At 38.1% G+C, this 17,782-nt stretch overlaps 1 protein-coding gene and 1 long non-coding RNA gene across 3 annotated transcripts; one reads left to right on the plus strand and one right to left on the minus strand.

Annotated features, from left to right (window-relative positions):
* The first annotated feature begins 1,163 nt into the window (after positions 1–1,163).
* Positions 1,164–5,026, plus strand: LOC103470633 (retinoic acid receptor responder protein 3-like). Of its 2 annotated transcripts, none has more exons than XM_017306636.1 (6): positions 1,164–1,313; positions 1,535–1,583; positions 1,795–1,826; positions 2,532–2,643; positions 2,892–3,151; positions 4,608–5,026. In XM_017306636.1, exons 2-6 carry the CDS (start codon positions 1,565–1,567, stop codon positions 4,716–4,718), a joined length of 534 nt encoding a protein of 177 aa, XP_017162125.1. In that variant the 5' UTR covers positions 1,164–1,313; positions 1,535–1,564; the 3' UTR covers positions 4,719–5,026. The 2 variants fall into 2 exon arrangements, with proteins under 2 accessions (XP_017162125.1, XP_008417464.1); XM_008419242.2 differs by having other exon boundaries at positions 1,305–1,313; positions 1,549–1,583.
* Positions 5,027–9,927: 4,901 nt separating this feature from the next.
* Positions 9,928–13,731, minus strand: LOC108166577 (uncharacterized). Its single transcript, XR_001776922.1, has 3 exons — positions 13,521–13,731; positions 10,501–10,567; positions 9,928–10,386 (listed from the first exon to the last, which is right to left on the minus strand). It is a non-coding gene; the product is annotated as an uncharacterized LOC108166577 (long non-coding RNA).
* Between the last annotated feature and the right edge of the window lie 4,051 nt (positions 13,732–17,782).

Below are 17,782 nucleotides of genomic sequence, written 5' to 3' on the forward strand. Positions count from 1 at the left end.
CTCAACGAACATTACTGGTGGCTTATACTATCAATAATATACTATTTGAATTTTTGCTTTAATATATTTGATTAAAGTAACGACTGCTTTTTCTGATTTGTAATTTCAGGTGACTACTTGGAAGTAATTAATGGTGCCTGTCTGAAGATGTCAAACCTCAGAAGTAGAAGTCCATGAGGATCGGGGTAAAATAAAGTTTTTGTATGGCAGTAATTAGGATTATAAGATACAAAGAGAGAGAGTTGTTTATGGTTTCCTTCAGTTGGATCTCTTTATATTGCTTCAATGTGATTAGTAGTTCTAAAAACCACCTGTCTTTACTACAACATTACAATCAATCAGTATTAATGGACAAAAGTTGCCTTAATTAAATAAATCATGTTGATGTTTATGCAGGTTTTTTAACTAAATGTTTATGTTGCAGGTGAACTGAGATCTATTCAGATTCCTTTTAGGTGGATCTGTGATGGACCTGATCTGCTGATTTTATCCAAAATCCTCTCAAACCGCCAAGCAGAGCAGTAGTAATCGGGGTGGAGAGAGAAGTCCTTCTGCTCACTAGCACTAGGTGACTGAAATATTCAGTAAGTACATGTACATGTACCTTACAGTTGTATATTATCCTTTAGATGGACCGGCACGTTTCTCTCTCTGGTTTTTAAATGCTCACTTTGCTTTGATTTATCATTATTGTGAATGTCTTTGCTGAAAACTACTGTTGATTGATTGATTGGTTGATAGCAGCAACAACGACATTGGTTCAAAGTTCGGTATTTTCTGAATGTTCTCCCCACCAATGAGTGGGTTCTCTCTGGGTACTCCTCCTACAGGGCACAAACATTCCTGCTTAGGTAACTAATCTCACACTGGGTGTGCAATGTTGTTTGTTGTCCTTTGTTTCTACCAGGAATAGATTTCAAGTAGACTAAAATATCCTGCAGGTGACTCTGAAGAATTTCTCTTAATCTCCTGGGTGTGATCATTAACTTTGCCAGTATCTAAAGAAATGCATATTTCCTCCAGCTGACGTTTAGTTCTGTCAGATCCTGTCCACAGATTTCACAGAAAGCAAAGACAAAATTCATAACTTCAGTTTCTGAGATCAGGAATCCTACGTAGCCAATATTTCATATTAATCAGTAAAACAATCAGAAATGGTGTAGTGTAGTTTGGTCCAGCATAGCGTCAGAACAGGTTATGTTACTTTTTGTTTTTATTATTTTTGAGCCACACCTGGATTTGGTGAAACGGCCTTTATGTTTTCTCTTTACTGTGATTATCTCAGTGTGAGGTGAAGACGCAGAGCTGAGCAGGTGAGCAAAATTTCACTCTGAATTTCGTATTAAATAAATTTAATATTAGCAGAGTTAGGAAAGTGATGTTTTGTATTTTAGATTTTACAGATTCAGTGAAAAGTTGAGAAAGCTTTAAAGAAACTCAAAATTCCCATTCGTATTTCATTTTAAAAACTTTGTCAATGAGGACGTGTCTGCTTTTATAAATCTCTGATTTCCTTTTGACTTGTTCAAACCAGATTTTTCTCCTCAGTTTGACGCCACAGATCATGGACTCTACAGAACGCCGTGAGTTTTATTTAAATATTCTCATTTGTTTTGTTTCTCTTATATAAAACTTAGAGAAAAGTTACATAATATTTGTTCTGCAGTAGAAAACAGCACAGCAGTGTTGAAACTCCCTCATCCTGCTAAAATAAATGTATTTTTTATCTAAGATTTAATATAATGCAATGCTTAACTTGGACATTTTCTTTTAAAATCTTCAATTCTTCTACAGAAGAACCTCCAAAGGAACCAATCACTGACAAGGTGAGACAAATTATTTCCTGTTTTTCACTTTATAATTTCTAACATGTTCTGTGTACCGACAGCAGCTGGCTGAGGTGAACAGTTTTAAACCTGTAACTTAAAAATATGAAAGATAACATTCAGTCTCAACATGTACATGTGCTTAAAAGCAGAAATCATATGAGTTTAATCCAGGACGAATTATTGCTGCAGTCAGACAGAAGCTTCAAATCTCATTTTGTTCACTTTTAATATGAATTCATGCTACGTGTTTTCTGATGGTTTTCACTCTGTGTTTACCAGAGGAAACAGAGACAGATGTGAAGATTAATCATTAATATGGTTTTCACTAGAAAACAGATTTTTTTTCTCTCTGACAGAATCACAGAAATAAGATCCGCTAGTTTTTTCAGCTTCACTGGGGTCCAGCATCCTGCAATCCCCAGATCTACCACATGAGGGCAGCACAAAAGTAGCACAAAACGAGCTTGATGTGGCTCCTTCAATGTTGAATAGGTTTTTTTTAATACTGTAAGATAAACATCAGAACTTCAGTGAAGGAGACATTCTGATCATTGATTAGTTTTTATTTCTAGTTAAGAAAGAAAATATGCAAACTGCAAATGAAACTGTGGAGCTAAACTACCAGCAGTCTGAGAGACGAAGGTTAAAATGATAGAATAATAGAAATTATTCTTTTTGCCGTTTTCTTCCCTTAAATCTCAGAACGGAGATGAACCGAAGCCTGGAGACCTGATTGAGATTTTCCGTAACGTCTATGAACACTGGGCTGTGTACGTTGGTGACGGCTACGTCGTCCATCTGCTGGGACCGGACGGTGAGTCCAGTCCAAACTGGTGCTAACAGAACAGAAACCAGTTTGTTTCAAGGCCACATTCACTAAAACACACTGCTGTTCACTGAGAAGACTTTATATGAATCTTGAAATGGTACAACTAAAAACATCAAACTGCAGCCCAGAAAATATCAGAACGTACTTAAACTAAACCCGAGTCAAACTCCCATCAGAACCAGAACCCTTCTCATTCCATAAACGTTTTCCTGTCATTTGGTTTGTGCTTGAAGGAAATTTCTCGTCGTTCAGCACCATCAACCTTCCAATGGGGAAGAACAACATTCTGAAGCAGAAGCTGCTGGAGGTGGTTTCCTCAGACGAGTGGCACATCAACAACATCCTAGACCAGGAGAAGCAGCCGCGCCCCGCACACATCATCGTGGACCAAGCCAACAAACTCGTCAGCACAACTCGATCGTACAACGTCGTCGACTACAACTGTGAACATTTTGCCACTGAGCTGCGCTACGGAGACGCCGAGTCCCAGCAGGTACGTCTGATGGAGGCCCACCCGGAGAATCTGAAGGATAGACGGAGTTTCTGAGCAGGAGGAAAACTACTTCCTTGAGCCAAAACCTCAGAAAAAAGCTTCCGATTCTTCACCAAAGATTCATTAGTCAGTTTTAAGGAACATGTCAGGGTCTCAACTTCTAAATCACATGCATCAAAGTCAAGGCCTGGGGGCCAAATTTGGTCCACCATAGTTTTATATGGTGGACCAAAAAAAAACCGTGGACTGAACTACTTGAACAGACTGAGAGATTTCGTCTAAAACCATCTATGACGTGTTCTCTACAAAAACACAAAGTCTTGGCCAAGCTTCTAGTGCAAATATCTTAAAACACTTGAAATAAGACAAAACTAACTTACAAGTAACTTTCAACAAAATATAGGAGCTTGTCAATAATTTATTGAAAAAGTACTAGCTCTGTTTCACTTACAATGTACACAATAAAAATGCCAGTTAACACCCAAAAGTGTCTATATGTGTCCAAGTCAGCTGGTGTTAAATTCAACAATAGAGTGTCACATTAACATTTACAACGGTGCTGGTGTTAAAATATATTAAAAGTAACACCAGTGTAGTGTTGATCATAAAACACAATGTTGTGTTAAAAAAGTAAATAATTGACCCACAAAGTGTCAATATCAATCAAATCCAGTGGAAAATATTCAAAACAATACACAGAAATGGAAAGTTTAACTTTTCTTAAACCCATTTCAGTATTATAGACCAATGTTAATTTAACAAAAAAATGGGTGTCRATCTTTTAACACTTTCAAAAGTGTTACTTTAACACCAGCTGACTTGGACACATATAGACACTTTTGGGTGTTAATTCAACACTGGCATTTTTACTGTGTAGGAAAAATGTCTGCCGGTTGACCTAACACTTAAACTCCTGTCTTGCTGAAAAGTTACTTGTAAGTTATTTTAGTCTGATTTAAAGTGTAATGATATATTTAGAAAGTAGACAATAGTTTGTAAATTAGTGTTTTTGCAGTGCAGGATGTTGTCTCAGAAGCTAACCGTTCTTTAAACGTCTCCTCAGCGTTCTCCCTGATCTGCTGCCTTCCTCTGTATCTGTGATGCTTCTTCTTCTCTGATGTTCTCTAAAGAATCTCTGATACCAGAACATCTGCAGTATTACTGGGATGAAATCACACACAGCTGGACTCTGGTTACTAAGAGACTTCTGAAATGGTTTTATTTTTGGGTTACTAGAGTAAAGGGGGTGAACACAAACACACACCAGTTTTCAGAATTGTTTGTTAAATATTGTAAACACCAGGTATTACCTTCAAACTGTCCTCTACTCTGTTTATATCACATAAAATAAATAGAATACACTGAAGTCTCTGTTAGGTGACTAAACGTCAGACTGTTAGAAGGGAGTGAAAAGTTTCTCTGTTGGATTGATCTGTTCCTCTCACCTCATTTCCAGGTAGAAGATGCTCTGAAGATTGGACTTGGTGTGACTGGAGTCTCTTTAGCTTTGGGAGTCGTGATTGTAGCTTTGCTAGTTTGGAAAACTAACCGGTCAACCAGTAACTGACAGTGAGAATCTATTCTGAGTGATCTAGACACATTTTAGGTTATTAAGCTGTTTTAGTTTCATCCTGACGATGGAAACAAGTATCTGATTTTTAATGGTCTAGTTGTTACTGCTGCTTTAAGAGTGATCAGTCATAGTTGTGATAATAAAAATGAAGTAAATTACATATTTATTTCATCTTCTTGTTTTAATTGTAAGGAGTGACTGTGGCTTTCTAAGTCAACTTCCATTAAAAAAATCTATTCATGTTGCCACTACCTATTTTAACCTGCAGGGGGAGTGTAACCTCATCAGTAAGGCAATTTGTGCATTTTAGTGATTTACTGACTCCTAAACTGTCTACATGTTACTCAGTCATACACTGAGAGATAAAATGTACTGTGAAGTGTACAATTATATAGTCAATAAATCAATAAATTATTCTTTAAAAAGTTTATTTCAATAACTCCATCACTGAACAAAACACATTAGATTAGTTTCATATAAGCTGATGTTTTCAAGCCTTTATTTCTGGTAATTATGAAGATTTTCTGTTTGCAGCTAAATAAACATAATATTTAAAACTGAAATACTCCATCAGACAAATAAAACAAAAACATTTTAGTTCAGAAATACTGGGTAATGTCAGGATGGGCGGTGGTTGATGGTGAGGAGAGACGCTGAGACCCAGGAATGATGATGATAATGATGGATTTTAATGATAATATTGCTCCAAACAGTCCAGGACAGGCAGCACGGCAGGAAAACTAGCACACGGCTAAATGCCGGTAGCAACTGACAACGGACAAAGATGAGAGCAAGTGCAAACCAGGACTTCACAGTTTTACTGGAGAGCACAAACAGCAAGACGACATGCGTAAGACAACAATTCACAAACTTAGACAATGACCCGACGAAGAACACAGACAACAGGTGAGACTAAAGACACACAGGAGTAATCAAGGGAATGAGACACACCTGGGAGACAATCAACAGGAAGACGCAGAGAGGAGACACAGGAAGCAAACTGAACACAAAATACTCCAAAAATAAACACACAGGAACACGATCATGACAGGTAAATGAAAAGTATCTTTAATAATTTAACAAATAAGCCTCATTGGAAACCTTCTTATTGATTGAATATGACCGTAAAACTTAGGAATGTTTTATAAAGTATTAACTCTATTGAATTGAATTATATCAATTTGGCGATAATAAAATAAGAGTTTACATTAATGCTCCATGTCAAGGGTCAAGCATCATCACTGAAGATTAAAAGAAGAAATCCATTTACATTTCTGAAGCTCTAAAAAGATGGAGAAATATTTTTATTTTTAAAACGTCTCAAGTCTAACATTTCTTTTTTAATGGTGCTGAATTTATCCTTCATACATTTTCTGATCTTTAGATTATTCTATTTATTTATTTTCTATTAGTCTATAAAAGCAAAATTTCAGTGATTTAATCCATTATGCACATTACGACAACCTGAAGTACTGCAAACATGTTTGTTTTTTTCATTACCTCAATAAACATATTTTAATCTGGAGGAAACTTTATGACCTTCAGTTTGAAAAAAAAAAACAAACAAGAGAAATGCCAGTAAAATCTTATTTTGCACCACAGAATATAATAATTAAGACAAACCAATGCAACTCTCCACTATGAACACTCTCCTGTTGCAGTGCAGAGAGACTCTTTGTTTATAAACATGGCACGTTGTCAGCGTACTACAGCAGTTTATTACAATGTGATAAAATAAGCTGTGCTACCAAACTGGCATAAGCGGCTGCTGACACAGCGTGACTTCGACTGACACTCCTCAAGTGGCACATTAATAGCAGGTGGCGTGATGACAAATATCCAGCTGAAGACAAAACAGGAATCAAGTGTAGCTGCAATAAGTGACTAAGAACTGGACTTGCTCTTGATTTGTTACATGTGATTTACATTAAGATTTACATTAGTGTCTGTTGTATGATTATAAGATAAAATAAAAAAACTTGCAACTTTAATTTGCTTTAGTAATGACTTATATTGAAACTATTTACATGCATTCAGAGATGTTCATTGTATGTTGGAGATGGGCTTTTGAACAAAACGTTTCTCACACTGGCCACAGCTGTATGGCCTCTCTCCAGTGTGGGTGCGTTGATGGACTTTGTTCAGTCATCATGACTTTCGTTCCTGTTGACGCTGTTATAATTCTGTGGGATCAAATCAGGAGAGACAGTGAAGAAAATAATAAAATATTACATCATAATTATACAACAGAATGAAAGATTTGCCATAACATCTTGTGGGGGGAAGAGGAAAACAAAGCTCTTTCAATACACAAGTTCTGCTTTTGCATTGATAGCTAAAAGAACACATCCAGTCTTGTTTTGGTGGGGGGTCATTTAGTGCAGATTTAGTAACTTTAAACATATTTGACGAGATCCAATGTTGTGCAGATTTACAGATTTTTGTGATGTTTTTCTGTGTAGTTTTGAGATTTTTTGTGTTTAGTCCTGTTTCCCTGTGAGTCTCTGTCCTGTCCTCCCTGTTGATTGATCCCAGCTGTGTCTAGTTTCCTGATTACCCTCCACATATATTTAAGTCCACCTGTTGTCTTTGTCTCTTGTCTGTTTGCTCCCATTGCTTGCTGTCATTTTGAATTTGTTTTCCTGGTTCTTCATTAAACTTCATTTTCATCATGGGTTCACCGGCGTCTCCCTCACAACCACACATCATGACACAGATAGATTTATCACCCAACTTTTGAATCAATTGACTAAAATAGAAACTTTTCAAAGACATTTTAAGTTATTGAAACCCACCTAAGTAGTGATGGGTAAATGAGGCGTCATGAGGCGTTACGACTCATAGCAACACTGTATTGATACTGTGTCGATACTGTGTCACTCAATACTGACACCTGCTGGACATTAAAAATTTCTACAGGCAACGTAGTGATTTGATGACCTAGTCTATACAATAAGATTTAAGTCTTTGTATTTTATTGAATATTATATGTTGTATTATGTCATATCTTCAGTTACATTTAAAATATATTTGATATATAGTCAAAGAATGTGAACATGTACCATAAAGTGAAAATTTAAGTGAATGTGTTTGGAATGAGGATGCATGGACTGTTTTTTCCTCCACACATTTTTATTAAAAAAATGTTTTTACAACTTTTTGAAATTAAGCCTGTTAAGCTTTTTTGACAACTCCTGCTGAAAAAAAAAATTAAACTCTACATTTACAGCGAACCCTTGTTTTTCTTAGGGGTTGCGTTCCAAAAATAACCCGTGAGGCGAAATCCGTGAAGTAGTTATCTTTAGTTTTTACTGTTACTACACAGCATAAATAAAAACTCTACATTGAAACCAAAGAACAAAACCTGTTTTCAGGTCAGTGGATGTGCACACGCACATCCACTGTGCATCAATCGGGCCTTATTAATGTGATCCGCAGTCATGTCATTAAAGCGTCTCCGCCAAAATGCACCGCCAGATTCACAGCTGGATCTATGGCAGAGCGACGGATCTCATCAAACGAGCCTCCGGTCGGGTTTTGCGCTGCCTCTGGCCAGTTTTTTTTTTTTTTTTTCCAGCAGACATTGAAAGTTTCAGTTTCCATCTCCTGAATGGCCAATCTGTATTATAAACACCGTAACGTTACTGGCACTCAGGTAGCGCGGAGACTGTTTTTACCAATCATATGGTCAATCAGGACGAAGAACACTGGGGGAAAAAATGCACACAAAAAATCTGCGAAGCAGCGATACGGTGAAAAGTGAACCGCGTTACAGCGAGGGTTCACTGTATATGAAATAATTTATCAAAAGCAACTGAGTAATTTGTAGAATGGCTGCATATCTGAGTTTATCTGGGTGAATCTGGGACTTCATTCTCATGCCTGGCCTCATAATGCCTCAGCATTGAAAAGGTAGATTTATTTAAATAAGACAGTTTAGTTAAACCTAAAGTTAAACACTTAACCTGCAGAACATAATATAAAAGTAAACTAAAAGTCAGTTTCAGCTGAATTTGGGTTCAGATAGATTAAGTAGAAACTGACAAGAACCGGATGAAACGACAAAAATGAAAACAAATTTATTTTCCAATATAAGATCAAAATGGTCCCACACTGCGGAAACATTTCCTTTGAAGCTGCTCCATAGATGACAATGTAAAAGATCAAGAATTTGTTTGGCAAATRCTTTTGACAGATTCGCTTCCTTATAAACACAGTTTGGCATCCAGTGTCATTTCGAAACAGTTCCTGTATTGGTCACGTGACTTGCTGAAACCAATACGCGCACCGACACAGGTGTTGGTCTATGGGGCTTGATGCATGCGCTGGGCCGTCTGTGTTGCTGGACCCATCACTACACCTAAGAATTCACATTTTAGATATACAAAATACTGTCCAGATTCTAGACAAAAGGTAAAATCCAAAGGTTGGATCAAGGACTTGTCTTTGACATTTAGATCCTGCCCATTCAATTTTGCTGAACTTAATAGTGTAATATATATTTAATTGTAGCACAATTTAAATGTAACTTTTTAGTGTTTCAAACCTCATATTTCTCTGGGATCTCAAACGGATATCAAGCTTCACGTCCAAACATAAAAAAAAAAGGTGAAAACTTTGTGGTCATCTGTTTTTTGGTCCTTAGTGCAAACATGACCACGTTGAGATATTCATCCCAGGTTTCTGGTTTGGACCCCACAAGGTTGCACAGAGACCTGAATAGAAACATTTTTATTTTGACATTATAATATGATTTAACTTGTGAAATTGGGACTTTTCTTGCAGATGAGTGTGACGTCCCCCTCCACTCCACGTGTAGGGATCCGTCATTTATTAATTGTGTTTTGTCCCGAGGTGGACCGGAAGGGGCGGGACCAGGATCCACTAGGGCCTAGCGCATCCTGGCTATATAAGCAGCCTGCTCCAGTGCGTCTAGAGAGGGGAGAGGAGTTGAAGCTGGCTTGGAGCCGAGTCGTCTTCTCCACGAAGCTCCACTCTCCAGACTTGCGCTTCCCTGACTTACCTGCCCACCCGGTCTTTGATTGGTTTCGTTTTACTTTTCTTTTGCAGGACTTCCCTGCTCACACCACCAGCTTCTGAGATGACATCGGCCACAGCCTGCTTGTTTGTTGCTTTTTTGTTTTATTTGTTTCTCAATAAGAAGCGTATTTATTGTTGAATGCCGTGTCTTCCTGGTTTTTGTTTCAGCTCAACGAGCCGGGTCGTAACAATGAGTATCAGCTACCTTTGGATAGTGCCATTCATTCTTTCTACCAAACCGTTTGTCTGTGGATGGTAGGGTGCACAGAGACTCCTTTTAATTCCCAGTTTTTCGCGGACATTCTTATTTACCTGTCACAACCATAACAAATTCATAAGTCAAAAACTGCACGCCATATTTAAAATAAATGTTGATGAAATACAATTTTACCGAATTGACAAACTCTGTGCCTTTGTCAAAATTCTTTTGGGGGCTTCAAATTGAAATACAAATTTAAGAATTTGTTTAGTGACCTCTTCTGCAGTTTTACAGGTAATCGGATATGCCTGTGTCCATTTTGTGTAGTAGTCTTATCATCACGCAGATGTACCGATTTCCACTTTCTGTGGTTTTCAGTTTTCCAATAAGATCCATACCAACAAGCTCAAATGGTTGTGAAACCTATATGGAAAGAGAAGAAAAAACGTACACAATTGAATATAAGCATCTAATTCAGCCTTATGGTTGTCAGCAGAGTAACATGCTATAGTCCTTTAATTGATTCATTATTAATACCTTTATTGGAGTATGCTCACTGGTGTCCTTTATTTTATGTCCTGCAGACTGGCAAGCAGCACATTACCTGCAGAAGTGATAGCATTAAAAAGTTTTATATATATAAATCAGTGACGTGCGGTGAGGTTCATTGCTGGTGAGGCACTGACATGACTTAGACACCATGCATGTTATTGGACCTACGGAAATTTTGCGCAGGCATACAACGCTGGGGGGCAAAAAGACTAATCTTTTACATGTCATCCATGGCCGCGTTAACTCAGTGAAACTTAAAAATGTAGGTATTAGTTTCGTGCTATGATCCACAGCAAAGTGATCTGTATTCGCCAAGACTCGTTGCCATAGCAACTGACAACAATGCCACTTCATGTTTTAGGATTTAACACCAAGAAACATTCAAGAATTTTGCACACAGAACAGGACATTCAGTCTGTTGTAGTACGTTTTAAGCTTAATGTTTCATTAATAAATAATTGCTGTGGTAGATTAGCTACCGCTTCTACTTTACTGAATTATTTAGACATACAAACTGTAGCCCACAAAACGCACATTTCATTAAAAAACTAAACAAAAACATTTTATTGCTGTCTTACCTTAACTCATCAATGAAATACATGCACCGCTAATTCTGCACAAAAATATCGGTTCATCCAAAGCCAAGTCGATCCTCGGCATGTCTTTTCTACTCCGTTTGAGAATCATCAAAGTGACTCGAAGTAAAACTTTCAGCTCCGGTGTTGCTCTTCCTTTAGTTATTATCTCTTCAATTGAAAATCCACTTTAGAAAACTGTTTAAGTGTAGAAATTTAGTCTTTCATGTTGACGTCAGAAGAGAGAAGAAAACAAATGTATCGCTGTACTTTACTTATTTACTGTGTGGCTAGCTCCATGGCTAGTTCGCTGTGTGACTCTGCAGTTGTGCAGTCACAATATCTGGGAACATGAGCGCCCCCTGCCATGAGGCAAGAGAACTGCCTGCCTCACCTCGAGTCTGTTCTCTGCCGTTTCTAATCGCTCCTCCGCACACAAAACACGATGCACACACAGTTGGTGTCAAAAAACACTGTACATTATATACATAAGCGAAATTATGGAAAATCAGTCCATATATTAAATGTTTGTTAGCTATTTTATTGCTGGCGTACAGACAGGATGAACAGGCTCCCAAAGAGTGGCAGCCAGTGCAGTTAGCGAAAGATTGAGCAATCCCAGGTGAGGCTCAGCTCGCTGCTGCCTCACTGGCTTCGCTTCTGAGCATTTGAATGGGAAAATGCGAAAATCCAGCAATTTAAAAAAAAAAACTAATCAGAATTGGATAAGGTAAGTAAAAAATAGATACTTTATAGCAGTGGTCCCCAACCCCCGGTCCATGGAGCGGTAACGGTCTGTGGACCAATTGGTACCGGGCCGCGCAAGAAATAGTGAAATATTTCCGTTTTATGTATTATTTGAGTCTGGAGGATCTTTTATTTTGAAAATCCTTTAACCGGATTCTCTCGGTTACTTGCGCGCCAACACTGAGGCCACAAGCAGTGAGCAAGAAACAGATCAGATGTCTTTGGAAAGTTTCTTTGCAAAGGGGAAAAGGCCCATAGAAGAGACAGGAGAATGGATTTATCCTGGCCCGGTAGGTGAGTCCCACGTTACAAGACCGCTCTGCGTAACATGTGGCGACCGGCTGCTAATTAGACAATGAAGCTTCAAACTGCTTCGCCATGTAGAGACCAAGCAGGCTGTTGATATAAGCAACACTTCGGGTGTCATTGTCTCCCATCACTCCCAGATCGGACCGTCTCGTTGCAGAGAAACAAGCTCAGGGCTCCGTTAGKCAKTATTGTGAGTTAAAATTTTCACGAAAGTAAAATGTTCATTTTTGTGGCACATCTGTATCTTATTTTGAAAAGATATATAAACATTACCATAGCGACCAGAGTCAGAGCGTTTGGGCTGCGGTCGAGAGGAGATGAGTAGAGCTTGTGAGTCTTAAGTCTGGTTTAGACAAAAATTTAAGAATTGTCAGCCGATTCTCCAAACCTCTGTGACCACAGAGCTGATAAAAGAACAGGTTCAATCAGTTCGTGTGTCCAAGGCAGGAGCAACACGAACCGATTCCAGTCACGAACATGCCGATTCCAGAAGATAATTCAGTAAAACCCCCAACATAGAGGGAATTTAGAATAACCAAACACGGATGGCGATGTAGAAGTAATAGTGATAGCTTGTGGAGTCATTTTAAGAGATAAAAGATGTAATAAAAAGAAAAGGCGGTGGATAAAAGACGACGGGGCTCTATTTGCTGCACTATGATTTGGAAAATTTTTAACTGAATAAACATAATGACCTTTAGATTTAATAATAAACATTTCCACATGTCATCTCCGATATCCACCGGACTCTCAGTTGCGCGATATGTCAGCTGTTTGGGATTTCCCTGTTCTTACGTCAACGCGCTTTTCTGATTGGCTACATGTCACATTCAGCAGGTCGTATTCTCGTTACCAGACAGGAAAAACCCCACAAGTTGCGATAAAAACTCCAAAACAACCCATATTGGGTATATTCAGGATTTACCGGGAACACCAACACCCCCCACCCCCCATCCGGGCCGCAGCAAAATTTTCCAAGTCTTGACCGGTCCGCGGTAATAAAAAGGTTGGGGACCACTGCTTTATAGTACAAACCACAAGGTGAAAATAGCAATATAAATAATTTTATTATTATATATTATTTTTCCATGATAACAGGTGAGGCTCTGCCTCCCCTGACCGCACGTCACTGATTTTATATATATATATATATATANATAATGAATTTAAAGTAATATTCAGAAAAAAAACTGATAAAATTACAGAAGACTCAGTGATGTGCGGTCTGCCTCCCCTGTCATCATGGAAAAATAATATATAATAATAAAATCATTTATATGTGGTTTGTACTAAAGTTCAGTGCCGCACCAGCAATGAACCTCACCGCACGTCACTGTTATTGGATTTATGCATGTATTAAATTACGTGTTTTACCCATTTATTTATGTCTCCAGTCATTCCAGGCCAGTAGAAACGTTTAGAAATGGCATCTCTTGTTTTCTTTTGGCCAGTGTGACCGCCTGAGGCACTTGCATGGAAATCCAAGAAGATCTCATTGGCTTTTTCGGCACCACAGACAACTTCGGCACAAATCCAAAACTTTTACTTTTGGATTTCTTCCCTGTCCTTTCAGATAGAACAGTTATTGTCCTATCACATACAAATTAGTAACAGAAAACAGTTATTTTTAAATAAATCTGATCAAACCTTTTTTGAAAAAAATTCAATTTAAAGCACATGCTATATCAAAGTAACAGTTTGGTATTCAAAACAAAATATAGACTTAGACATATCCATTTCACCTTAATGCCGTAATTAATGTCAATTCAAAAATTTTGTTTGTTTTGTACAATTAGTTAATTTTCTCACCTTTTAAGCTAAGAAATTGAGTAGCTTTAAAGTACCCTGTACTGTTGATATTCCATTCACATAACAAAAACAATAGAATGTATTTAAAGTAATACATTCAGAAAAAGAACAGATAAAATTACAGAAAAACTTCAAAATAATACTCGCCTTCAACTTTGTACTTGTTCGCTTTTTGACGAATTTCAGTTTTTTTAGCCTTTGACAAACCACTCTCGTAACGACCATGAACTTTATATTGAAAAATAATTTCAAAAAGCTTAGGATCCATTTCTTCAAATGAAAATAACAACCACACAGAACACAAAGACCAACCAGAATGAACAGAGTCAAACTGAATAGTTTGATTTGCTCCACTATGGCTAACTATGCTCTTAACGAATGCGAGTCTTTGTCTCCTGCTGCACAAATGAAGTGAGGAGGGGGAAAAAAAAGTGACAGAGCGGAGAATCAAAGCAGAACGCAAGAAAATATGTCAAACAAACGTCCTTCAAGGAATAAAGATGCACCACGGAGATTCCTGTTTTGAATTTGGAGAAGCAAATTCAGTTTTTCCTTCTGATGAAAGGTAGCAGTGGCAACCCTAACGAAACAACAGCCATCAATCATTTTAGGCTAGTTTAAGCTAACATGAATATTTATAACCCTCCTGTTGATACACTAACAGGAGTCAACCACTTTGAAAAGCTTTTCTTCATCCCATGTTGTCGAGTGCACTACTACCATTCAAATTTAAAAGAAAAAAATAACATGCCTCAGCGTGTTATCGAAGGCGCGCGTGTCCGAGCTAGCTGTATATATGTGTGTATGGTGAGGGGCGCTGAGAGGGGGGGGCGCCTAATCAGTGTTTCTCTATGGACCTTACCACAGGGGCCACGTTTCATTGGCTAATGCCCATTTTACGTCACAGCGCAGCTATCACGTGGGTTACCGTCTCTCAAACTCATGCTAATGTACATTGTGGACTAGCAGACTGACAGAAAGTTGTTGCGTCAGGACTCGGAAAAAAAATTATTTTCCGTCAGTGGGGTATCTGTACAGGCGATGTCAGGTATCCTGATCGTGTTTGTGGAACTAAAATTCACGGAAACAGAAAGCCTTGCTTGGATCAAAGCTTGTGCATGACCGCATTTGCAGCTCAACCGTCGTAGGATCAATAAGAACAAAGTGTCCGCTGGCGTAAGTATTATTGCTTTGCTTTCTTTGTGTTTAGTGAATGAAAAAAATAAAGTCAATAAACACATCCATTATGAAAACCTTTTAGCCAAGTACAGCATAATGGCAGTACCGATACAACTTCTACACCTTGAAGCCTGTCTGTTACAGCTTTACGTTAGCTGAACAGATCAACATGTAATGTGACATACATTAAAGATTTTATTTAACCTGAAAAGGCTTTTTACTAAACTGTAATCGTGTTAGCCACGCTAGCACAGAGTACCGTGTATAAGTCCTAGGCACATTCGAACCCTCAAAACCATGAATGTCCGGCTTACCCAGCCTTGCAAGAACAATAGGCATCAGTGATCTTGTCCACAGCTATATTTATGCTGAGGGTGTGAGGATCTGCTGTTTTCCTCATCGACCGGTAGCATTTAGCTGTTGGACAATGTTGGACGCATCGCGTGGCTAAAACACCTTGATGTCATCCAAAAAAGATGACATAAACTTGTTGGTTCCATTGTCGTGGCTGTTTTTTTGTGAAAATCCGGCAGAAATGCTACACTAATCGACTCAGAAATACTCTGCAGAGTCAGTCGAAATGAAAAATGCCATGTTTAGACATAGGAGCTAAGCTGTTAATGTGAGACATGTAGTCACGTGGGACTTTCGAGGGGCGTTTCTGGGCGGAGCTTGGTAAGGTCCATTACTGATCATTTGTAGTTGACTCTTTGTTGTGTCTTGTGGGAGATAACAGCCACACAGCTGATCTGAAGGCACTTTTAATGCTCCTGCATTCAAATAGCATAAGATAGTAGTCAAAAACAGGCTTTTTGACTACTATGTGTAGTGTTCAACAGCGCCTTCTCCCACTGAATCCGAACGAAGCGTGCAACTTGTGTAAAAAAACACATTTATCTTACAAAATAAAATAATTGCAAGAATAATTAATAATTAACCCCAAACATGGGCATAAAAATTTAAACAGTACATGAATAACAAAAAATATATTAAACAAAATAATCCCACACCAAAAATAATGGAACATCACATACCTGCATTCAAACAGCAGAAAATAATAGTGAAAAACAGGCTTTTTTAAATCAGTGTTCCACAGGGCCTGTTTAACCATGAACAATACTATTTTCAGCACATGGATGTAGCATTTTCATTAGCAATGTTTCATGTAGCATAAGAGCAGCTAAATATCTGCTAACACAGTTCTATCACTTTTTAACAAAGTTTAAGTGCTCTAAAACACATTATTTTACAAGAACAGTAATCAAACTATCACTTACTCTGCTTAAAATACACTTATTGAACACAAACAGAACTTCATACCTTGTCCCACGGAATCCGAACAGAAAGAGCGCGATGGCGAGCGAGGGAAACCCCTTCACGGTCTATAATGGTATGATCCGTTAATTTGTCTTTTTAAACCCCGAACTGACACTCAAAACGACAATCCATGAACTCAAGATGTTCAATAGAAAAGATAATAATTCACATTTTCATTCGCAACACATTAAATTGGAATAAAAATAATACTTTCAAAACGGGAAATTACCCGCTACCTTGCAATGGAGCTGTCTTCTCTTCAAAATAAAAGCTGTCGGTGCTCATATGAGTTCCTATCGGAATAGCTTCTCACTTGGCAATCTAGTGTAATAACATCACACTGCTACACATGCGCAAACCGCTGTTAACTACATAAAATGCCAACTAGAAAATTTTTCCCACATCGTTGTAGCGCCCCCTCTAGCACAGCGCCCCTAAGCGTTGCATACAGTGTATACTCACTTTTTGCGCCACTGTTTGTAACAACACATTTTGTCCAGTTAACTCATAAATCATCTGTATTTCATGTGAGGCGGTCCAAAAACTGATAATGAAGTGTCTCATCCATAAATCCTGATCTGCTGGTGTTCAGCTTCACTATGTGGTCCAGCATCCTGCAAACCCCAGATCCACCACATGAGGGCAGCATTCCCTCCTCAGCCGGCAGAGCGGTTCTGATGGCTGGTAGTGATAATCTGACTTCCACGATCTCCATCCATATCACACAATTTGCTCTATACCAAAAACAAAGCTGTATTTGGAGCTTTACATTTTTAATCTCAGATAAAAATATTTACATTTTAATAATTTCTCTCTAATGGCTGAGCTAGGCTCTCATTTTTTGCACTAAAACTGTGCATGAATCTAAAGTAATTGCCTATTTTCAATTCAATGTTAAGGGGCAAAATACTTTTTTTTTCTTTTGACGCATTTTTCAGAAATACTATTTAACATCAGACTAATACAAAAGGTAAGTGTTAAATCTCGAGGGTTTCAGCTTTTGAAACATGACTAAAATATCTATCCAGCTTTAAGATAATGTAGCCATGGTTTTTTTTCATGTGCAAACATTTAGATAGGTGTGATTAAATGTTGATCTTCTCTGTAAGTGGGATTATATATACACACCACTTACAGTTATATCTTCTATTCAACATACTTTAGTGCATGTTAAAACCTCCAAACTGATTACTTTTTACACATGAAAGTTCTGGACCCTGGTGCTCTGATCGTCGGCTGCAGAAGCTGGCTCTTGGGACGTGGAACGTCACCTCTCTGGTGGGGAAGGAACCGGAGCTAGTGTGCGAGGCTGAGAGGTTCCGGCTAGAAAT

This window comes from Poecilia reticulata, linkage group LG9 (assembly GCF_000633615.1).
Source record: "Poecilia reticulata strain Guanapo linkage group LG9, Guppy_female_1.0+MT, whole genome shotgun sequence".
NCBI classification, from domain to species: Eukaryota; Metazoa; Chordata; class Actinopteri; order Cyprinodontiformes; family Poeciliidae; genus Poecilia; species Poecilia reticulata.

Excerpts from the sequence above, each read along its gene's own strand:
- LOC103470633 (XM_017306636.1), top strand. Across the intron at positions 1,827-2,531 it reads AGGAACCAATCACTGACAAG|AACGGAGATGAACCGAAGCC; the intron begins GTGAGACAAATT and ends CTTAAATCTCAG. Across the intron at positions 2,644-2,891 it reads CCATCTGCTGGGACCGGACG|GAAATTTCTCGTCGTTCAGC; the intron begins GTGAGTCCAGTC and ends TTGTGCTTGAAG.